Here is a 23,949-nt window from a genome sequence, read left to right on the forward strand (position 1 = left end):
AGTTAAGAAATATTTCTTTACAAGAATGTGGCAATAAAGTAGTGTTCCTGTAATTATCAAAATAACTTTTTTCATTTGTCTTATGCTACGTGCGTGAGCGCGCGTGCGTGTGCGTCTATGATTAATAATATAACAAATATTATATTGACGGCAGTAGACGTCCAATCCAATGTTGCACTGATGGAATACGTGATGAATAAAGTTATCTAATCTAATCTTCATAGTAATAGTAATGTAGGCTATTTTTGAATTTAATTTCTTAATGTATTGATTGTGTTAGACGTCCAATCCATTTTGACTGGGCGGGGCGAATGAAGGAACGTCCAATCAATTTTGACTGGGAGAAGGCCAATGGACGAATGACCAAGAATCAACAAAGATGAGCATTCACAGCCAGCCCTCTATTTAAATAAATTAAATATATTGTTGGGAATTATTTAAAATAAAAAAGATATTATATATTTCCATGTCTCCCTACCTACACCAACACGCCTGAATCAAATAATCGGGGAGCTTCCTGATTAGTTGATGATTTGATTCAGGTGTGCCAGAGGAGGAAGATACGGAAAACAGACTGGACAAGGGCTCTCGAAGAATGGACGTTTCCACCCCTGATTTAAACAATAATTTGGCATTTTTTTGATTTTTTAATGCAGCTTCTGAGGTAAGGCATTTCTCTTTGACTCACAGTTGAAAATGTTTGTGTTTAACTTGTTCGCCATACCTGCATAGATCGTGCACCATATTAACATGCCTGACTAAAATTATTACATTACATGTCCGCTAAAGTAATTGCTCCTGGTTTCATAATGAGTTTAGGCAGAGGCTTCTCTAATGTGTGTTCTGATTAAACACCACCCCAACCGGATTTTAGGATCGAGCACTATAATAACAATTCAATATTTGATTGCAATTTCCAATTGAGAACAGGTAAGTGGTGGCCATAATCACTCTTAACCCCCAATGTGGAAATGTAAAGCTGCTGGAGAATCAGCACTGATAAGTACGCGTGCCTAAAGTGGTACTTCTCCTGGCTCAGCTCATTAGAAGTGAAGGATTGAGAAGGTAGATCCATGCAAGATGATGCACACTGACTCATACATGCAATGGAAGTGAGAAGAGGAGGAAGAGGAGGTGTGAAGGTTGGTAAAGTGAATCACAGATGTGGGCCATGTTTTTAAACTCCACCACATACTCTCTCGGTAATAAAAACCACTGTCAACTTTGTAGGAGTCATGAGAAAATAAAGGACTGGCCTGTGACTATTTCACATTTGTATGCTACTTTTGTACACCAAAACAGCCTCAGTGCTGCCACGTTGTGGCTTATTGACCTCAGTACAATCTACCTCCCACACTATTCCCTCACATGTTTGTATAAAACAACACCACATACATTACAAAATATACTTTATATATATATGATAACAAAGCACTTTTTCATGGCACTTTGTGATCAACATGACACCTCAAAGAAAAGACAAATGTGACAAGCAAATCATGAAAATGAACCTTGTAGAAATCAAGCATGGAATAAATACACCTTTTGTATGTACAGTGTCCACAACATCCATTGTTAAAAAAGACACACAGGTTTCCTATTTTTTTTGTTTGGTTTGTTTTTTTCGGGGTAATTATTATACATGTTTTACAGACTGTATAGGCTGGAGAGGAAATAATCTCAGGCGCAACACTGTTAAAAGCCACACAATTCCTGCAATGAAGTTCTGGCGTGAACTTTTACTACATGTACAGAAACGCACACGATGGGCAAATGCCCTCTAATATTGATTTTATTCTAACAAAATTGCACACTTGAAAATGTAGCTACAGTCTTGACTGCGATGCTGTGAATGCACACTTAGTGAGGATAAAGACTGTAAGGCCATAAAAAGGAAAATTCTGTTCACAGCTCACAGCCTCTGAAAAGTGACACCAAAACAGCTATCTTACTCCTGATCAAGAGTTAAATTGATTGTTCATAGAAAACTTTACCAAGCAAATCTACTCTGTAATGTCCCTGCAGACTGATATAGCTTGTTGTTTTGTAAATCTTGGCTTTTGATCACAACTGTCACCACAAAGACCACAACACGTTTCTACAGAGAGAGATATTCACATTTTCGATAAGGGATGGCCATCGGTTTCACTGTCATTCCATCGAGTGGAGAAGAGGACGCTGACTTCAAAGGATTAATGCAAAGGGATTGGCTTTACTTATCCACCAACCCCACCTCTCTCTCCCTACCTCTTTCTTTATCCTCTTGTGTATGTGTGTCTGCATGTGTGGGGGTGGGTGCATGTCTGTTTCCCGGCCCAGGATCAGATTTAGCTACACAAGGCTGCAGCAACCCGTCTTGTGCTTCTGAGATTCAATATAGTCGTGGATCTGGAACTTGGGCTCATTTGACTCTTGGGTTGTTCTGTGCTTCAGCTCACTTGTGTAAAAAGACAGAGAGGAAAAAAATGGGAGTCAGATACTGAGGGGGCGGATAAGTAGTGGGATGCAGCAAATCAAAGATATAAGATAGGTTAGGAAATGAAAAAAAGTATGTGAGAAGCAAGAGACATTTTTAGCATTGCATATCCATTATTTAAGCAAATGTACACTCATCGGCCACCACATTATCTTTCAACAAGCTCATTGATGCTAACATTATCACATTTGAAGTTCCAGTTGTATGACTAAACTGTAAAACCATGACTGCGTTAATTTTTCATAGTATCAACATTAATAACAATAACGAGCTTTGCAATCAATTGTATATTCAATATTCAATATTTGATCGTCCAAACTCCAATATATGATTTACAAATATAAATATGTATTAAAAACAGTTTGTCAAAAATTATGGGTAAGATTTAACATTCCTTGGATTTTTGGCTTTGAGTACTAAGAGATAAATTTTTGGTTTTCTGTAATGGCATGAAACCTCAAGAAAATGAAGCCATTAAAACATTCCGACATCTACATCGCTTTTGCTGTTTGGTGACACCCATTGATTTCCTGAGGTTACTATGGTCACCACAAAGCATCTGTCGCTAAAATGTCAACGGAAGACATTTTCACCGCCCTCCAGTCAGTTGTTTTTCTTTCAAACTGACTGTGGTTTGCTTCTAAGCTATTATTGCAAGAGCAGTCTGAGTCCTGAAATTAGACACATACATATACCGAAAAATCTATTTTACACTTACTTTGCGACTGCTAGAAAGGCCAAGTCCACATTGACGCCCGTCTTTGCGCTGGTTTCCATGAATGGCACGCCGTACTCCTAAGACAAAAATCATAGGGTGCCGAGATATGAATGATAATGTTTGCTGACAGTGGGATTTTTTTTGTCATTTCTTCCAAAAAATTGCATCTGTGAGCTAAGCAGTGACTGAGGCTACATTTGAAAAAATCTATAGACTTCTTAAATTTATTTCGGGACCATTCAAACGAGGTGTTATTCCCCATACTTGGTGCACAGCAGCTCAGTCATGGTTGAATTATTAAAGAAATAAAATGATTATAATTAAGATTCAATCATATTTATTGGCACATTGGTGTGCAAAGTTCAGTGTGGAAGTGCAAGATTTTAGAAAAAAAATATTTGGTCTACAATAACTGTGATATACGAGAGATTACTGTATACAGCAGTACATTAATTCTTTCATTTATTTATTTCACTTCACTTAAAGTGGCGGTTTTAAGTGCAAAGACATACTAGTCTAGCACAACTTGATTAAGATGTCTGAAAGGTGAAAAGGTGAAAGCTCACTTTAGCTAGCTTCTCTCCATCCTCCGTCTTCACCACCCTCTCAGCAGCCATGTCTGCCTGTAAGAAAGTGGATACAAAGTAGGTGACTCGGAGGACAAAGTTCATAGACTCACTAATTGTGACATGAGACGGTCCATCGTGTCAGTTCATGCACTCTGCTCATCCTCTAATCTGGAAGCCGTTCTTGCAGGGATGCCAGATAAGAGGATGTTCCTGAGCCAAGGCAGCCGCTGAGCGAAAGGGTGTCCCGAGTTTTACCTCCAGTGTACTACTGACACCGACATGCTTACTACGGTTGTCAAAAATATCAATATAGAAAAGATATTCGTTGTAAATACTAATCATAATAATATTTCATTGATTACTTATTAGTACTTATTTCTTGATTATGTTGTTGACTACTTATGTTGACTACTTATGTTGACTACTAATTTACTGTTACTGTTTAATGATTATTTATGTCTGTTTGTTGTTGTTATTTTGGGCATTGTACTGAAGCTTTAAATCTCATTACACTTGTATATGTGTATATGTATATACGTGTATATGTGTATATATGTCTATATATGTGTATATATGTGTATATATATGTGTATATATATATGTGTATATATGTGGATTTATGTGTATATATGTGTATATATATGTGTAAATCTGTATATATGTGTACCACCAATGATGAAATGCACTAAATATATGCTACTATAGTATACGGGTTTTCCAGATTATTTATTGAATATTAATGAAGAATTGAAAATCTAAGTACAATTACCCTAAAAAAAACAACAACAACAAAAAACTGCATTCAGTTCAAGTAGCCACTGAGCAGAGAGTTCTCTCAAAACCACCAGAGGGCTCCTTTTGACATATTAGTTACGACTGATGCTGGTCGTGAGTACTCCTTGACTAGAGGCATTGTATGAGAAAGTGATTTTAAACGAGAAAACGCTTGAAGCAAGCCATTCTCTACCTATTATGTGATTTAGTTATTTTTTCCCCCCATTGGCTTTTTACTTTAAAATCATCCACAAAGAACACCCAAATACAAACAACAAGCTTTATCGTGATCATTTCATACATTTTCTGAATACGCCTGATGAAAAACAGTGCAATTATCCCCCTGATTTTTTTGCATTTAAAAAAGGCTTTGCTCACCTTGTTGCCCAGCAACATGATGACCACATCCTTCTGGGCGTACTCATGTATTTCATTTAGCCAAGCCTTTAAAAAAAAAAAGCATAAGCAGATAAATTCAGCAGTGATGTGTTATTGGCATACAAACAAATATATTAAGACTTTATTGTTTCTGTCCCCCAGAGACAAGTACATGAATCAATCACTGTGAGGACGAGCCACAGAGGAACAATTTTTCTCCTTTTCATTAACAAAACGAAGCTGCAACATTGTGTTCCTTTTGGAGGAGGAGGAGGAAGAGGAGAAGGAGGAGGAGGAGGAAACGTAAGTCGCCATTGTTTGTAAAGGAGGGTTTTATGAGCAAAAAGCTCAACATGAAAAGCAGCAAAAATCTTACCCTGATGTTGTCAAATGACGGCTTACTGGTGATATCATAAAGCAGGAGTAATGCTGTCAAAGGGAAAAGAGGGAAAGCTGCATTGCAATGATAACACTTCAATAACACACACACACATAAGCGTGCAAACATACTCAATTTCCATGAAAGTATTTGCATTTCTCAGAGCAGTTGCTCACACATACAGACACAGTATGAGGAAGTTAGCAAACCAAGTTACCCTGGGCATCTCTATAGTAGGCGTGTGTCACGCTTCGGAATCTTTCCTGGCCGGCTGTATCCCAGATCTAGAACAAATATAATTACACTGTGACGCCAACAGAAATGCTGCTTAACTCAACAAGTCAAACTGCAAACAACAATAAGAGCAATGTAGCATTTTAGTTCAGATTCTGTCCAAATCCAGGTGGGTCTTTTTTTGGCATCAATTTCTTCAGTTGTTCTATACATTTCCTCATGTCCACAAATTGATTATTATCATATATTTTCCATTTTCATGGTTGTATTAAGAATGTGTACCAAATATATCAGGTCTAGATCAATGTTTTCCCCAACCAGTCTGTCGCGGGAAATTATACCTACTTAGTCATACATTATAATATTCGGAGAGAAAATTGTAATATAATGAGATTAAAATTGAAATATGATGAATAATAAGGCAAAATTGTGATATTACACGATTCAAATTGTAATATTCGGAGAGAAAATTGTAATAATATGAGATTAAAATTAAAATATGATGAATATTAAGGCGATGTTGTGATATTACAAGATTCAAATTGTATAATTCCAAAATAAAAGTTTATTATTTTTAATGTAACATAAAGCAGAACTTGTTTGGGATCGGAAGGGTAAGGTTAGTGTAAAAATTACAATTTAAATACTTTTGAGTTTCTTTGATTTCTGTTGCTAAAACAGAATGACTATATTGTAAATAAAATTGACAGTTTTAAATGAGAAGAGTTTTGCAATGCAAAACATTGTGCTGCAGATCAAAAGTGATTGGGAAATACTGCTCTAGATATACATTTGGTGGGAATAGAATCACATGCTTGTAATTGTGCACGTAGTATAATAGTTACATATGAAGTAAATGTTCTCACGGTGTCCAATTCCGCATTAATTTCAGTAAATGTCGCAAGGTGTGCTTGAGGGTTAAGAAACATGTAAACAGGTGTGTTTACGACTAGATCAAAGCTACCGTAGGAGTATTAAATTTGGTCACCACCCAATCCTGCAGAAAAAACAGGTTATGAGGATTAGACGACTGGGTTCCCTGGTGTGAATAAATCCTGTTTACTTCCTCTGAATTGTAACGCCTTATACAAAGTAGATGAGTCTGAGATAATCCATTGGACGCATGGGTGATCGAAAACAAACAAATGAAAGGAAAGATGCACCAGCTTACCTGGAGTTTAACTTTCAGGTTGTCGACATCCACCACTTTATTCTGGGGGCATAAACAAAAGGAAATTTGTGAAACAATGCTGCGAGGAAACGAGAAAATGACGTACATTTGAGCGGACCAAAAAAAAAAAAAAAACAGCTCGCAATGTGGCTGAAAAAAAGAAAAAACTACAAGGAGCCTTTTAAATGCTGCCAGACAAAGTTAATTGCAGCACGCGCACAACGACATCAGTGACTAGGATACTGGGCAGAATATTAACTGACTCCCACTGTTCATTGCCTGCAACGTCAATGGTAGCAATCTGGTTTTCTCAGAGTTTGAGCCTTTGCAGCCAAAAAGCATAATATAATACAGTACATACATATTTATAGCCCATTTAACACTGTAAATTCCTTCTAAATGACAAAAATCTTTTCAGGGCCTAGGGCTGTCTACCGTCATTGTTTTTGTTAACCTTTCCCAATAATAACTTTCCACCAGAAAGCAATTCACAGGTAGGGGAAGTGTCAAGATGCATCCAAAATGTGTGCAAAAAAAACAACACGCTTTAAAAGCTCAAGATTGGTTCACCTATAAAAAAAAGGTAGCCAAAAGCCACCTGCTGAATATTGTACCATGGCAGAATGGACATGGTTCAACCCTAGTGCTAGTTGCCATGGCTTTCTAGTTTCCCCCAATTATTATGTGAGAGGCGCCTGCATGCTGAGTAACTGCTACAAGGAAGCATGCCGAAAATAGACCAGCCATGTTACAAGCTGACACAACAGCACTGCCTGTCTTTTCATGCACTAACAACAACCTCAGAACACAACTGTTTAACTCAGCTCACTCCATAGTTTAGGGTGAAAGGTTAAGTACGTCGGCCTCGCAGCTCTGGGATCCTTGGTTCAAATCCAGGTCGGTCCTTCTGTATGGAGTTTGCATGTTCTCCACTTTGGGCCTGTGTGGGTTTTCTCTGGGCTTTTCTCACACATTTCAAAAACATTCATGGTAGGCTGAGTTGACACTTTAAATTGCCCCTAGGTATGGGGGTGAGTGTGCATGGTTGTCAGCTGGTATAGGCTCCAACACCCCCACCACCCTAATGAGGATTAAGCGGTTCATAAAATGAGATGAGATGAGATATAATATTGATAAAATGCCAAAGTAATCTACTGAAATTAATGGCTTTTGCCTTTTTAATAACCGAAAATAATCACTTGCTCTTTTAAGCATTCAGGTTCTTAAGTCTAAAAATTAAATAAAACAGATTTTTAAAAAAATATATATTATAATTCATTTGTCTTCTAAACTGCTTGTTCTCACAAGGCTTGTGGGGGTGCTATAGCCTGCTGCAGGAGAATGGGTACTGTTGTAGTAATGCCATCGTTTTTAAATGGTGTTGATATAATGCACAGGTTATATGACTTCTTAGTTTTAATTGCTTTTATGACCTTTCGTTTTAAATGTTCTTCATCCATAAACTTAGACTTGACTCTCCCACTTTGCACTGTTAATGGCAGACGATGAATTAGGCAGTGGCTGAACGAGACATGAATGTGATCACTTTACATTCATTCAAATGAGTATGCAGTAGTTGTTGTTTTTTTTTCCAAACGTACTATCGGTACAGTATTTGCATTGGCTGATACTGCACAGCTGTGTGTCGAAATTGGGAGCCAAAAGAAAGTGTATCAGCGACTACCTTTGACCTCTCTTTCACGGCCACAAGAAGCCTGAAGCAGGCACTCACGACTGTACAATGTATCTGGATAGCATGAGGGTGAATGCATCGTGTATTGTGTCTACAGCAGTGTTTTTCAACCTTTTTTGAGCCACGGCACATTTTTTACATTGGAAAAATTTGTGGCACACCACTAACCAAAATTTTTACAAAATGACACTCTGTATAGTATATTTACTACCGCACGGACACTGGACAATGACATCATATTTGCAGAAAACTATTAATAAATGTTAATTTAAAAAAAAATGATATTGGATAATTTCTCACGGCACACCTGACGATCTCTCACGGCACACTAGTGTGCCACGGCACAGTGGTTGAAAATCACTGGTCTACAGGACCTGTCGCTTTTCCCTGAGTGGTGGAAAAATAAAGGGGATATCATCTACAATGTTGTTTCTTTCAAGCAACCATTCCAATGTCTTGTCTCAACAAGACCATGCGGGAAAGATAATATATCAGTATGGCTAATGCAACGCAATTTCCTCCTCAAAGCACTTGTAGTTGATACGCCATTAGCGTGAGTGTTGTGTGATGATTGAGGGGAAACAAAAGGTTAGGCGGGTTCACTGCACAAAGACTGCTGTAATTTTCATACCATAAGGCTGGCTCTACTTAATTATTCCAGTTGGAAACCACCAGCTTATATGATTCATCTCATTTTCTGAACTGCTTTATCATCACTAGGGCCGCGGGGGTTGCTAGAGCCTATCCCAGCTGACTTTGGGCCAGAGATGGGGGACACCCTGAATTGGTGGCCAGCCAATTGCCGGGCACAAAGAGACAAACAACCATTCACGCTCAGACTCATACCTCGGGGCAATTTAGTGTCCAATCAGCCATATCTTTCAAATGTGGGAGGGAACCGGAGTACCTGGCGAAAACCCACACAGGAACGGGGAGAACATGAAAACTCCACACGGAAATGTCCGAATCTGGATTTGAACCCAGATCCCCCCCACTCACTGTGACCACTCGCACAACCGAGCGGCCCCAGTTTATATTATGCATTTTTTATTTCTCTGTATAATTTAGTAAGTTTGTCAAAATTATTGAAAAATATCAATACTGAAACGTAACTTGTATCAAATATGATATTCATAAGTTACATTACAGGACGTATATCTATTTTCTTCATCATAAATAATGATTTGAGACCACCACAAGCATTGAGTCAAGGAGACAAGGACGTGGGCAGGCATTCACATAGGGAGCAGCCGGCAGCTCCTAGCAGAACAAGTGGGCTGTGAACTCCACGGACTGTCTCCAGAAATGATTTGTACATGGGGTGCCATCATCACATGTGGCGAGGAAAGTGAGGTGATAATTGACACACTCAGGAGTGGCTCCCAATTTGCTTTAAAGTTATCAGAGTAGCAGAAATAGGAGACAAACGTTAGCGAAAGAGGTTTTTTTTTTCATAACACAATAGTTCTCACCCTAAAGTCGATTCCGACGGTGGCAATAAAGTTGCCTCCCACAAATGCACCGTCTTTAAATCGCAGCAAGATGCATGTCTTGCCCACGGATGAGTCTCCCAGTAGCATCACCTATCAATTTGAACAAAAAAATGGTGAGGTCACAACAAGTTACAATGCAATAATGTCCTTGGTAAAATTTAATTCATCAGGTAGGGAAATAAAAGAAGGGACGCATGACTCATTTTCAGACGAAATATTTTCAACGGGCAAACATAACGTTGTGTAATCCATAATCAGTTTGAATGAAAATATAATGAATACAATGACACCACACTGGTGCCACCAACATCTGTCACTGTCAGTTGGTTTAGAGATCCAATCTAGGATCTCATGCATGTGTGTCAAATTGGCGGCCCGGGGGCCAAATCTGGCCCGCTGCATCAGTTTGAGTGGCCCGCGAAAGTAAATCATGAGTGCCGACTTTCTGTTTTAGGATCAACTTAAAATGAAGAGTATAGATGTATATTCAATGTCCTGATTTTCCACCTTTTTAAATCAATAATTGTCAAGTTTTTTTAATCCATTTTTTCTGTTTTTAGTTCAATTTCATTTTGTAAAATCTAAAAAATATATTTAAAAAAAGCTTAAACATTATTTTAGATCTATAAAAAATGCAATGTTCAGGGATTTTATTTATTTATTTATTTTATACATTTATTTAAAAAGATCTAAATATTATATCTAATGGGGGGCTGGAGCCTATCCCAGCTGACTTCAGGCCAGAGCATACCTGTCAACTGGTACGTTCTCGCCGTAATTGGTACAACTGAAAGCCCATTTTTATATTGGTACGCTGTACACATGAAAATGGTACGCTAAACGGTGATTTTGAGAAAAAAAAATAAATTAAGGCACTTTCTAGCCATTTTTCACCATCCGCCATTGTTTCTTCCCGGAAACGCATGTCTGCCAAGTGATATATGTACCGGCGCCTCTGATTGGCTAAAAAAAAAAGATCATGATAAACATTTCGTTTTGTAACACTTTCACCATGTGATTTCCGTTTCCTGTTCCCTTGTTTATGTTTACTTTCATTTTCACTTGTTGTTCGTGATTTTTTACAAAAAAGTAAAGTGGTAAGATTTTCCATGTATTTATACATATATGTAAGGGCGAAAACAAAATTTGGTAAGATCACAAATGGTTCGAGGTTGACAGGTATGCCAGAGGCAGGGCACACCCTGAATTGGTGGCCAACCAATCACAGGGCACAAGGAGATAAAGGACAACCATGCACACTCACTCACATCCATACCTAGGGGCAATCTGGAATGTCCAATCAGCCTACCATGCATGTTTTTGGAATGTGGGAGGAAACCGGAGTACCCGGAGGAAACCCACTCAGGCCCAGGGGGAACATGCAAACTCCACACAGATTGACCGAGCTGGACTTGAAACTAGGATCCCAGAGCTTAGAGGCCGACTCGCTAACCACTGGCTCCACCGGACCGCCCCTTCTCTTGAACTAATAATGGTAATTGGTTTCTTTCTAAATCGACATCTTTTTTCAGTGTTTTAGCGCCATCTCGGCAGTTACAGGTGTGTCTCTGGTTTTTGGCAATGGTTGCATCAACTACACAACAAATATTTGCATCAGCATGCCTTTATGGAAAATTAGAAGATTAACAGTTTCTCACTCACTTGTTAGAAATGGCCATTAAAACTTTGACCACAAGAACAACACAAACACATCGCGTCTAGGGTGTTTACACTTTTCAAACATTATGATATAATTATGTGCATATAAACAAAATGTATTGAAAACAGCCTAAATAATAAGAAAAAAAATACACACCTTGAAGGCAATATCATAATACTCGTTAATGGATGCGCACCGCTCCAATACGTATTTGGACGTCCCGTTTTTAGACGGCTTTCGCGTCAACGATGCCTTCCTGGTGGTCATCGCAATGGCAAATGATGCGTTCACGGGCTCCAAGGCACTCTTATAGTCCGACACGTAGTCCAGAAAATGTGCGCTTGTTAGACGTAGATCTCAGTCAGTGTCTCCGGCAATTTCCTGCCCTTTTACTAGCATACTTTGAGCTCACAAAAACATTAATGGTCACCACAGAGAAATAGAAAAAAAGCTCCACCTTAGGCGTCTTGATAGAAAGAAAAAAAATAACAAGACGGAAGAAGACGCAGAGAGGCCGGTTTCAAAGCATCCAGTTGTCGTCATAAGAGTAGCAAATGCCACCCGATCGGAAACATTTCTCTTATTTGCAACCTGGCGTGGGCAGTCGGTATGAATTGGGGAGGTGTGCACGGCAACAGCGTCTACACTACAGTGTGTGAGTACAGGCGCGCGCGTGTGTTCGTGTGCGTGTGTTTTTATGAGTGAAACACCATTTGGTTGTGCACTCAGGGCTGAAATATACTCAAAACAGCTGGAGGGGTCAATTGAGCCAATCGCTAAGTCATCTGCGCCACAGGTGTGCTTTGTACATTTATTTTGATTTAACATACTTGAAAGCGCTGAAATCCTTAATGTTACATTTCATTCATGACAATAATGACATACGCACGTATAATATAATCGTTTTGTTTCTGTAGCTAAGTCATGCTCACATTTCTTTTTTTTAATAAACAATGATCAATATTGTATTTTGTATTACGTTCGTTTTTGGTAATAAACACGTACGTGTCAAACTGTTTTACAGAGGGAATTTAAAAATTATATCATTAGGACATTCTATGTAGTATTTGTCTCCCCATAGCGTTCATCTTGTAAAGTTCAGGGTGCACCCATCCTCCTGCAACAGGCTACAGCACCCCTGCAAGCCTTGTGAGGACAAGCTGTTTAGATGATGAATGGATTCTAATATTTTTTAAAATCAACAATTAATTAAATTTACTTTTAGACGCAAAAACATTAATGCTTTAAAGAGCAAGTGATTATTTTGGGTTATTAAAAATGTAAAAGCCATTAGTTTCAGTGGATTACTTTGGCATTTTATCAATATTATTTCTCATCTCGTCTCAATGGATAACCAAACTACAACTCCTACTAAATGTATGGTATTGTTAATGAATACCCCATTGACACAGTGCGAATACCAATCCATATATAGTATATATATTTTGATGTTGCATCATCTGATCCAGATGTGAGGAAAACATAAATAGGACTATTCATCACCAATTATTACACTTGAATGCATGCAACCACTGTGGCTGAATCTCCATTTTGAGCACCTATAAGATAATCTAAATGGCAGAGGGAATATTCCACATTCTGTCCAACTCCACCACACTGCTCTATAAGAGGAGTGACATACTGTATGTAAAAGCAAATGCCACATCATCCATTACACTAAGCCATTCCACTTGTCTGTCCCTCCTCCCCCACATCACAAAGCATAATATCATCCTTCTTCAAAATAGCAATGGAACCAACACCCAGAAGCAAACAGACTGCCTCCACAATATTCAATGTTAATGCCCGGGTGACGGTCATGGAATCACAACAGGAGCATAATTATCCTTAATAACCAATGATCCGTCAAGAAAACTCCCGCAGGATGTTGGGAAATCTAATGAATCCAGTGAGAAGAGGAAGCTTCTTCCTACGACTGGCTCAGCACTCCACTGTGAATTAGGGAAAAAAGAGGGTGAACTAAGACTTCTGTTATGTCATATCTTGAGTACAAACAGCTCGCCGTGATGCCATGTCCTTCTCATCTCTCAGATGAAGGCAGCAGCTTGTGTGAGTGTGAGAATCTTGAAAAACAAACTCTTGGTGAGTGGGTGCACGGCAGGAAGTGTACTCACTGTGGAATCGATGCCCACAGTAGGGCTGAATGAGCTTCATCACCATGTACTGAACCCCCAAAGAGGTCTACGCACACCAGGATGGTCTGCAGAAACGTAATACCTAGAGTCGTACATCTACTTACAAATGCGTCAAGATACGAAACATTGAAAGTACTGTTCAAATAAACAAAAGTACCAAGTTAAGAAATCCCCCAAAGACACATACATTTCCTATATTCATTATTTTATTTTCAAATTGTCGCTCTGGCGTTGCATTCAGCTTGACTGTCTTACTACACTTCGCTAGCTTCCCATTGGCTGTCTCCCAATAATAACCCACCATGTTTGTTTGTTTATATATATATATATATATATATATATATATATATATATATATATATATATATATATATATATATATATATATATATATATATATATATATATATATATATATATATATATATATATATATATATATATATATATATATATATATATATATATATACACACACACACACACACACACATATATATATATATATATATATATATATATATATATATATATATATATATATATATATATATATATATATATATACACACACACATATATATATATATATATATATATATATATATATATATATATATATATATATATATATATATCACATATATATATATATATATATATATATATATATATATATATATATATATATATATATACATATACATATATACACATACATATATTCATATATTATATATGGATGAATGTTTGAACTCAGCAGACTATTTCCGGTGCACAGTGACTGCTGGGATATAGAGTTCTTAATACACCCAGTTCTTCAATAAACCCAGGAAACATGAATACATAATTATATATAGTGTTCTCTTCAAAAGGTTTGTGAGCGCCGACATCTGATGCAATAATAGACAGCCATACATTACTTTTCCTGTCCATTTTTTTTATTGATTTGTTTGTTTTCTTTGGAGACCAAACACATTGTCAAGCCCACCCCAACACCTCCTCACCATACCACAGCAGCAAGGGCAGAAAATTCATCCCCTCTATCACCACTTAGAAAACAAAATAGAAGTAGACCACATTTTAATGCTAGTTTGAAATCCCAAGACATACTTGTTCTCAAACAGTATAAAAAATAACATCTGAAAAAATAGAAGTAGACCACATTTTAATGCTAGTTTGAAATCCCAAGACATACTTGTTCTCAAACAGTATAAAAAATAACATCTGAAGTTCTCTTTCTAAACAGACATAGGGCTTCATTGAAGCAACTGTATTGTGCAAGATGTACAAGGTCACTTGAAAGAAAAAAAATAAAAATCACCATTAGTAAAAACATAAAATACCTCACATTAAATGTGTTAATATTGCAAACTTAGATGCAGACTAGAACGGGCAGACTTGCACTTCCTGGATCTTTTCAGTAAACAAGTCATCTCAACTAAGTAAAAGGAAGCTTAGTTACATGGAAAAAAATCCCAAAAATAAACAACATACAGTATCTGCCAATTTTGTCTGTAGGATTTGGACTGGAAAATAGACCCATGCTAAAAAAAATCCATATTCACTAATACACCATAGGTATGATATGTAACAACAAATTTCCCCTTCCAAAAAGTACTTCTAAATGAGAACCAAGCAGCAGTGGCTACAGAAAGTTTGTTTTACCACCATTTGTCTCTTGGCATCTACAGCAAACACCTCTTGACATTTTGCAACTTTAAAATGATTGCATTGCAAAAACATGCAATTAAATTGTTAAACCAGTCATTCAATAATTATGTGCGAAAATGCCAACAAAAACTAATTGACATCTGTCTTCTCCTCATGCCTTCTGTAATCACCTACATTTTGTGTGACAGTTTGTAACAGTGTAGTCCAACGGTTTTGCATTTACATTATAAAAAGATTGAAATTTTGAGTATGGCTCTCAAGCAATAACATTTGAAAATATTATTTGTTTATGGCTCTCTTCGTCGAAAAGGTTCCCGACCCCTGATCTCACCTCCTGGGCTTACCTGATCCCCCCGTCACTTTTGACTGGACCTAGTTCGGACTTGGGGTCCGGAGACAGTGAGCTCCATGATGTTTTGGAGCAGGGCGGCAAGGCTGTGCAGGATGAATTTTGGGTGGTGCAATAACCACCAATAACCCAGAAATTTTCCATACAGTGATCAATCCACGCTTCAAGGGCCGGGCCCACCAATTGGGCATTTTGTTGAGCTTCCAGCATGGCAGGTTCCTTAGGTGGCAGCTGCAGGATGGAATTCAGGTGTTCGTAGCTCTTATTCGTGTAAATATTTTCTAATGGACCTGCATGCATCCAACTGTCCTCATCTGAAGGTTTGGATTCATATTTGTGGACAAAGAAGAGAGAATTAAAAAAAATAGATATATTTATAAACATGAATAAATATCAATATTTTTTTTCTTACAAAACCTTACCTTTGGAAAGTGGCGCCTTCTTTTTAAAGTTCAAAGGAAGGACAAGGAATTGCAATTCTGCCATCTTCTCCAACTCTTGGTATATGCGTAACGTCCAAATGCCAGGCCGCAGGGGTTGCTTCAGCGGTGGCTTATGCATGCTAAATTCTGAATCCTGTGCCACTTTGACGTTATAAGCGACCGCCACTACCAGGGCGGGATCAATCCACACCATCGTAACTGTCAAGTTAGGCCCGCGACCCCAACTCTGCAGTGAGTTTAGTTCGTCAAAAGGACCAAAGATCCCACCAAAATTACGAAACAGTCTTTCTTTTGGATCCCATTCTGTGCCAACCTGTTAGAGTAGAGAATATAATAAGATTTTACATGACAAATACATATTTTTATTTGCATTCAAGAGCACTTTCTCCGAATGGCTTGTTAAAAAAAGATCTTTAATATCCAATTAGCCAAACAATCGCAAGGATTTCCTTAAAATGTACTTACCTCTGAATTTCTCAGCCTTTCAAATTCCTTACGATGCCTTTCAAATTTCAACTTATTCTGTGGCATAACCCATATCTCTATTGACTCCTTTTCTTTTGAGCCCACGATCTGAATCTCTTGTTGTATTAACAACCCTTTAAACTGGTCATCATAAAAGTACATGTTCACTGCTGAAGGGTAGCCTTTCGGTTCAAAGCTGGAATAAAGGTGGAAAATGGCAAGTGTAAATAGGCGGATATGAGCTGATCGGTAAAAAAAAAAAAAGTGAAGTCTAATGTACATTTTAATTCATGTAAAGGTATCTGCACCTGCAGGTCGGATGAGATGTCGCAAGACTTTTCAGACCCAAGCGAACCAAAGAAGTGTAAGCAGTGAGTGCCACGTCACTGAGCGAGTGCAAACCATCCAACTGCTCATACGTGTTCTCCCAGTACGCCTTGATGGCAACAGTTCCAGGTGGGTACTGGCCATACAGGTAAGTTTCCAGGATCTCAATTGCTTCTTGGTTAACTGATGACTCAAACTTGCGTGCAAAGAATACCGTTCGGTTCACTTCCTGCAAGGTTAAAAAAATACATTGAAAAAAAAAGAATGTGCAACAAAGGCAGCGTCTTTATGGCAATTCAATCACCTGGATACGAATGAGGCTGGGAGGTTTCAAGTCGTTAGGTGAGCAGCCACACCAATCCACAATGTGCCTGTACTGGCACTTACAGCCTAGTTTGCGCATCCAGTTGGTCATACGAAGATTGTTGCCAACCAAGCTGTGACACAAGGGACTGTTCAGAAGTGCGGTGTGGAAAAAAGACTGAGAACAGGACAGAAAGACAAAATTAGTAAAGTAACAGTATTTTGACCCGAGTGTTTGAACTTTAAAACCTTCTCACCTCAGCAGGCATCAAAGTATAAGAGTAGAACTGCTTCAGTCCAGTCACCATGTCATCTTGCGAGTTGACGACGTAATCCACAAATTGGCGGTTGAGTACAAACCAATCAGAGCCGCCAGAGATTTCCAGGCCTTCCGGAATGTTGCGCACTCCAACACGCCACATGTGGTTGTCACACTGGTAGAAGACACGATCAACCCCCTGGGTATTGATAAACCTTCAACACAAAACAAGCAGCAATGTTTGATTCACAAAAGGTAGTGGTCTTTTTTTAAATACATTTCAAAAGATTTCGTTTGAAAATGACTTTGGGGGGGAAAACTTTTCTTTGTTCATTATTTGGTTGTTTAAGTAATAATTATTCAGAATGCAGATGTCATTCATGAATTCACTTATTTTACAGAGCCAGAGGATTGGTTTTTGGTTCAACATATGGACTTTTCTTTTCAATTTGTGAATTCAACTCATAAACTTTCAGATTTCATAGAAAGATTCCTCACTGGCTAGTCTCTCTGCCATGGACCTTAAGGAAGTTCTTGTCTCTGTCCTGTCCTAAAAAGTCAACAAGCTCACCAATTGTCCTGTAGTGCAAGAAAAAAAGAAAAAGTATTACGTATGCGAATGAAGAACTCACAAAACGGGATTCTTTTAAACGTGCAATCAATGTTCCCTCTATTTTTTTGTTTGTCTGGTCAGAAAGACAACATCCCTGAGTACCAGTGTGAGCAACATCACCATTGCTCGCTATGGGCACACACCAGTATCACAGCTGCCGTACAGTTCTCACCCGATTTCACCGCTTTTTCTTCGACTTGCACAGTAAAGTGTGTGCAAGAAAACATCTCATTAGTGCAAAAATATTTACATAGTACATCTGTGAGGTAAATTGCTCTAAATTGATTTGATTGAATTGGCTGACTGACCTGGTGGGAAAGTCTGTGCCACTGAGATTAATGAAAAAATCCCATTTCAAATCCGGCATGGCGAGGAGGTCCTCCATGCAGCGTAGGTACGCCTTTAGCAGGGTGATACCGGCCCACATGGTCACCATTCTCCAGGGTGTCACACGTACATTTGGGTACTGCTGGGCTAATTTAAAGACCTCCCGATACAAGTAGTTTGACCTCTAGAAGGGTCAAGAACACCACATCAAATCATAACATGAAAGCTGTGTTTTTGTGATGAGCACACTTAGTTGTCTCACTGACACATTTCATTTTGGCCAAATTCAGACCTTAGGTCTTAATCCACAATCCATTGTTTTGTAATATCCGATCTTTTTGTTTGACTGTTTGAATGCCTTTTTCCTTTGAACCTGTTCAAATATTATACTAGCGCATAGCTTGCAGTCCATCAGGCCCAAAAAAAAAGAAAATTGATGTACATGTGCTAAAGCAGGATGACAAATGACAGCAACTTACACATGCTGTCTTTACATTATTATAAACTAACCATACTTCGATTAAAAAACAAACAAACTCAAATGATCCTTGGAATTATTCTTTCTCTTTATAATCTAATCTAAATCGAAACATGTTTTGCCTTTGGAATTCCAACAGCACATGATGGTGCCATTCACTCAATCCATCTGCTAAGAATAACGTCTCTTTATTATAATCCCATCAACCTTTCTGTCAGACATGGAGGGTAATGTCAGTGGGAAGGTAAACACATTTTTTAGTCAAGGCGACGCCTAGCAATACTTTAAAACTAGAGCGAGGAAATCCTTTTCTATTTTGTACTGTTTCTTAAGACACTAAAGACAGTAAGTACCCTTACCTGGTCTACATGGATGTAGTAGAAGTGATCTGAATGGTATATCGCTTTAAAAGTACGCTTGATCTGTCGTACAGCACGGCCATGAATCATCAAGACAAAAGCCAGTCGGACAGGTTTCTCTTCGTCAGACAGGCTGTTGTCCAGCTCATCGTCAAAACCCTGGACAGGACTTGACGTATCTATTTAGGAAAGACATTAAAAAAGTGGCATGTGACTTTGAAGAGAAAGAAAACAACTATTATGAAAAACATATTGGTTGTCTTCACATCAGATTTTATTCAATTTCATTGTGTTCAAAGAGTCAGGATTGGCTGCCATTTTATAATGATGCTAAGTATGGTTTTGTAATTTTTTTTGCAGTGAGAGCGTATGCAAAAATACAAATATTGCAATCAACCAACCAAACCATGTTTGGTACGTCCTACAGCCACTAAGGTCAAATGTCAACTGGAGCCAAACCCAGGTAACTATATGTAATAAGGTTTCTCTTTGGAAGTGAGTCTGGAACGGGAATCCCCTGCATTCCAAGTTTACAGCATACTCTTTACTAAATTAAATGCTTGAGTGCCAATGCCCTCACTGGACACAGACAAGGACTTAGGAAACATCCATCATTTTTTCGTAAACACATTAGTAATTGCCCATGGTGTTGCACCAACACTATTTTTTCTCTCTTGATACTGACTCCTAGCTGCGATATGTCGACCAATACCATGTGTTTTTGTTCCCCCTGTCAATAATAAACTTCACTCCCACTTAACTCACTGGCTGCCATTGACGGCAGTAGACGGATAGCAGATCCATTTCGAAGTGGGAAAACTAGCAGCGATAACGCAACCAACTTAAACCATCATTTTAGTGCCGTATCGATACCGATACTAGTGCAACACTCGTAACAAATACCGTATTTTCACGACTATAAGGCGCACTTAAGTCTTACATTTTCTCCAAAATAGACAGGGCGATTTATAATCCAGTGTGCTTTATATATGGAAAAAAAGTCTCATTCATTGAGGGTGCGCCTTATAATGCGGTGCGCCTTATAATGCGGTGCGCCTTATAATGCGGTGCGCCTTATAATGCGGTGCGCCTTATAGTCGTGAAATGATGGTATAAGTGGTGCTTGCAAACTTTCTCCCATCCCAAATCACCCAAATATAAATGCAAAGTGTAAAGGCTTCTCACTGATCTGAGGGCAGAGCCGTGGCAAGGCATGTGGCATGAGAGCTCCAGCTTCATGCAGGCACACAATGTCGGCGATTTCCTGTTTACACTGCTGTGTAGTCGCACGTCGTAGAGCCGACAAGGCATCCTTACTTATGATATTACATTTGGCCTGAAAATCAGTGCTGGAGGCTTGCTGAGCACCGTCCGCACTGCCTGGTTCGCCTGGGAATGCGGCGGCGGCACCGCCTTTGATATCATTCAAGTTACTCGATGGGTCATGAGGTGCCACTCCATCCAAGGCTTTGCCCATTTGTCCCTCCTCGAGGGGATTCTTCTGTATGATGCCTGGCTTTCCCTGTAATTGGCTGGTCCCCAGTCTCGGTGGACTGGTTGCTGTGTACCCGTTCCTTATCAGCCTGCTGCTCCATAAGACCTTGTAACTCTTAGGCCACTGGTTGTGTCTCCCGAAAAAGGTGGCACCCTTCAGTGGGTCCTGGTTGTTGTCAGGTAAACTAGATCTTCTAGTTTTTTTCTATGGAGAGAAACAGATTGACTTAAGCTCAGTCAAGTGAAATATACAAAATATAGATTTATTGTGTTGGATTTAGGATTGACAGGCACGTCACGCCATAATTAGATTATGAAAGGACACGTTTATGCAGTTTAACGATGGATACATTCCAGTTAGATTTACCTGCATGAGTGAGAAGGGATTAGTTTCAGTTATTACGCCTGAAATTTGAGTGTTTAACATGTCTTTCCCAATACCAAGCATAATCTTTCCACTTGTAATATACGAAGCAATGTCACATATTTCTTGAGACGAGTCAAGTAAAAAGCCATAGGCCCTAAGACCTTAAATGTGCATTTGCTTAAATTCTCCAGAAACCATGTGACTTCCTGGACATCATTTGTCATTAAACTTTGCATGACACGAAGCAGCCTTACAACGCCAAATTCCTCATCTACTCAGGTTGACTAGATGTCTCCTTTCCAGTTCATATGACTGAATTTTTGTGCACCTGGTCGGAAAGCAAAAGCATTAAAGAATTAACATCAAGCTGTTGGCATCACAGCATTTATAAGTGAAGTGCTGAGATCCACAGTATTCAACTGATGAGCCAAGAAATTAAATAAAATACATAGCTCTTTTTCAACATTTCTAAATGGAAATATGAATTAAACACATGTGAGTTATAAGCATCATAAGGCATAGGAACTGAAGAAATATAATGACAACCAGAAATTGAATGCGAGTCATTATCATCATTTTCATTATGCAATACTTTTTGAATAGTTCCCAAAAACACAATATTTAAATTAATGCAAAAACATGATAGTAACGGTTTGATTTAAATTGTCCCAGGCTTTTTTTTTTTTTATCAAGCCTAAACACTACAGAAAATTCCATGTAGCCAAAAAAAATCTAATAAATTGAGCATCTGCATTTCTGAGAGATATTTCATCGCCACCCAAACTTCCTGCTTGGTATCCGTTACGAGTGACAATTAGGTTACTAAACAAATAGTTGTGTAATTGTCTTAGTTGTGTATAATTCAACTCAAACATTTTTCAGCTTTGACAGCCAACGTTGGACAATAGGAGGAAGGCAAACAAGAAGGACCTGCTTTCAGTTGAGGTTTCAACTTAAATTAAAGTGTCTTGTTGCAAAGGTAATGTGGCTCGGCCTGATTTTACATGTCAAAAATGATAACCTGACTCACTGGTACCACCACATTGATTTCATGACTACGTTGTACATTGCTAGACTCTCACATCTTTTTGTGTGTGGGTTTTAATGTGGTGTGCAGCAGAAATACTGTAAGCCAGGGGTAGGGAACCTATGGCTCGGAAGCTATATGTGCCTCTTTTGATGGGTGTATATGGCTCTCCACAACCTGTGTGGTAAAATATGGGAACCACTGTTGAGAGACCCAAGTCCCGAACGCACCAATGGGAGCGTCACGCTGGCACTCTGGCGCTGAAACTATCTCTAGCGCCTTTTTAAAATAATAATTTTTCTTCATTAGACTCTTCTGCATGAATACTCTCATTGATACCCATTGATTAGCAACAGTGAAATAATGTTCTCAAAAAGAATTCAGACTTTTTTTTACTTTCAAAGTGGTGAAATTGATAATAAATGCTCACATTTTCATGTATTTTTACTTTTAAATTCTGAGTATGGCTCTCAAGGAATAATGTTTGGAATTATGAATTGTTTATGGCTCGCTTCGTCAAAAAGCTGTTGACCACTGCTGTAAGCCATGTGTGATTTTACCTTCTTTGGGGATAATAATTAGAATAGTCATTTATTCATTTTATATGATAAGAAACATCCTAGACTGGTCGCCAGCAAATTCCCGAGCACATAAAAACAAACATGTACACGTATTGTAAAATCAAATGTACTTTTTCCCCAACATTTAACGACCCCAGAAATATTTTAACATGCCATTATGATTGATGGGGATGATGTAATTTTGGATTGTTAAATGTAATGCAATATGTTTAGTTTGTTGTCATCAATTTAAGTACCAAGTGTGTAACTAGTGCCAGATTAGGGTGGTATAATGAGCGAGGCTTCTTCATCAGCTAGATGTTTTGTATTTGGATTGATGTCGATCTAAGTTAACCCTTGGCGGTGCAAACATACCAAACGGGATCCGTCTCACTCTGCAAAATAGTGGACTGCTGCTTACCACCGTCTCGCCGTCTTCCAGACTTTTCAGGCCCCTCACGGCCAGAGCTTGAACGAGGAGGGTCATTATAGCGACTGCAATCGCTAGTTTACTTCGTCGAAGGAGCTTCGGCACTCTCACGGTGGCCACCATCTTATCTTCAACTCTGACTAACTTGAAATAGCACGAGGATGGCTCATTAGGCGCGAGAACCAGTTCTTTCTCTTTTTTTTTAGCCGTGACTTTTCATTTGGAAGGTACTCCTCCTAAACGTCGCCACTCCTCTTTTCCTACACAGGCACGGTTAATAAATGAAGGTTGATTTCTCTAATTTAAATATTGTAGATTTTTTTATTGTGGTAACAGAGAGGTATAGGAAATAGCTCTTATCTTAAGTAAACATCATATGAGGTGATTTGCAAATTATATCTTAGGTATTGAGAGTTATTTGGTTGTTAGAGATATCGGCTCATCATTGACTGAATCCTTCTGCTGTGGTAGTTGCGACTCCCTGGTATATCTTACCATCAGGTTGAGTCGTAAGGGGGAAAGGAACAATTCTCCAAGTTCCAAAATTTGGCTAAGAAATAGATATGTTTGTCGCCATAAGGGAAATTACAGTATTTTGATTATAATTGAGCAGATCACCATCACTGGCAACCTATCTTAATTTAACAACTAAAATTACACTCATCGTGGTGACTTTGACTCTACCCTATTACCCGCATAGACTTCACAATACCTTAGTTTTGACTTTTTCTGGCCATTTGTCCTTTATTATTAGTTTACTCGCCAACTAGGTC

General features: G+C 38.5%; 2 protein-coding genes and 1 long non-coding RNA gene across 3 annotated transcripts; 1 reads left to right on the forward strand and 2 right to left on the reverse strand.

The window, feature by feature from the left end:
• Positions 1–389: 389 nt before the first annotated feature.
• LOC144208956 (uncharacterized) lies at positions 390–5,306 on the forward strand. The gene is made up of 2 exons (XR_013328951.1): positions 390–664; positions 5,078–5,306. It is a non-coding gene; the product is annotated as an uncharacterized LOC144208956 (long non-coding RNA).
• On the reverse strand, positions 1,393–12,236 carry LOC144208952 (ras-related protein Rab-37). Its single transcript, XM_077735059.1, has 9 exons — positions 11,702–12,236; positions 9,865–9,975; positions 6,700–6,741; positions 5,512–5,578; positions 5,292–5,344; positions 4,916–4,981; positions 3,761–3,817; positions 3,195–3,271; positions 1,393–2,437 (listed from the first exon to the last, which is right to left on the reverse strand). The coding sequence occupies exons 1-9, from the start codon at positions 11,810–11,812 to the stop codon at positions 2,332–2,334; spliced, it is 690 nt and encodes a 229-aa protein (XP_077591185.1). The 5' UTR covers positions 11,813–12,236; the 3' UTR covers positions 1,393–2,331.
• Positions 12,237–14,869: 2,633 nt separating this feature from the next.
• On the reverse strand, positions 14,870–23,356 carry LOC144208953 (xylosyltransferase 2-like). Its single transcript, XM_077735060.1, has 11 exons — positions 23,168–23,356; positions 20,484–20,997; positions 19,299–19,477; positions 18,443–18,645; positions 18,020–18,100; positions 17,520–17,736; positions 17,264–17,440; positions 16,941–17,188; positions 16,633–16,828; positions 16,147–16,480; positions 14,870–16,038 (listed from the first exon to the last, which is right to left on the reverse strand). The coding sequence occupies exons 1-11, from the start codon at positions 23,297–23,299 to the stop codon at positions 15,716–15,718; spliced, it is 2,604 nt and encodes an 867-aa protein (XP_077591186.1). The 5' UTR covers positions 23,300–23,356; the 3' UTR covers positions 14,870–15,715.
• Between the last annotated feature and the right edge of the window lie 593 nt (positions 23,357–23,949).

This window comes from Stigmatopora nigra, chromosome 15 (assembly GCF_051989575.1).
Source record: "Stigmatopora nigra isolate UIUO_SnigA chromosome 15, RoL_Snig_1.1, whole genome shotgun sequence".
In the NCBI taxonomy this organism is placed as follows: Eukaryota; Metazoa; Chordata; class Actinopteri; order Syngnathiformes; family Syngnathidae; genus Stigmatopora; species Stigmatopora nigra.

Excerpts from the sequence above, each read along its gene's own strand:
- LOC144208952 (XM_077735059.1), bottom strand. The coding sequence starts at position 11,812 with ATGACCACCAGGAAGGCATCGTTGACGCGAAAGCCGTCTAAAAACGGG. Across the intron at positions 5,579-6,699 it reads ACCTGAAAGTTAAACTCCAG|ATCTGGGATACAGCCGGCCA; the intron begins GTAAGCTGGTGC and ends TATTTGTTCTAG. Across the intron at positions 3,272-3,760 it reads ATGGAGAGAAGCTAGCTAAA|GAGTACGGCGTGCCATTCAT; the intron begins GTGAGCTTTCAC and ends TTTTTGTCTTAG.
- LOC144208953 (XM_077735060.1), bottom strand. The coding sequence starts at position 23,299 with ATGGTGGCCACCGTGAGAGTGCCGAAGCTCCTTCGACGAAGTAAACTA. Across the intron at positions 17,737-18,019 it reads CATGGCAGAGAGACTAGCCA|GTTTATCAATACCCAGGGGG; the intron begins GTGAGGAATCTT and ends TTTGTGTTGAAG. Across the intron at positions 17,441-17,519 it reads ATACTTTGATGCCTGCTGAG|TCTTTTTTCCACACCGCACT; the intron begins GTGAGAAGGTTT and ends TCCTGTTCTCAG.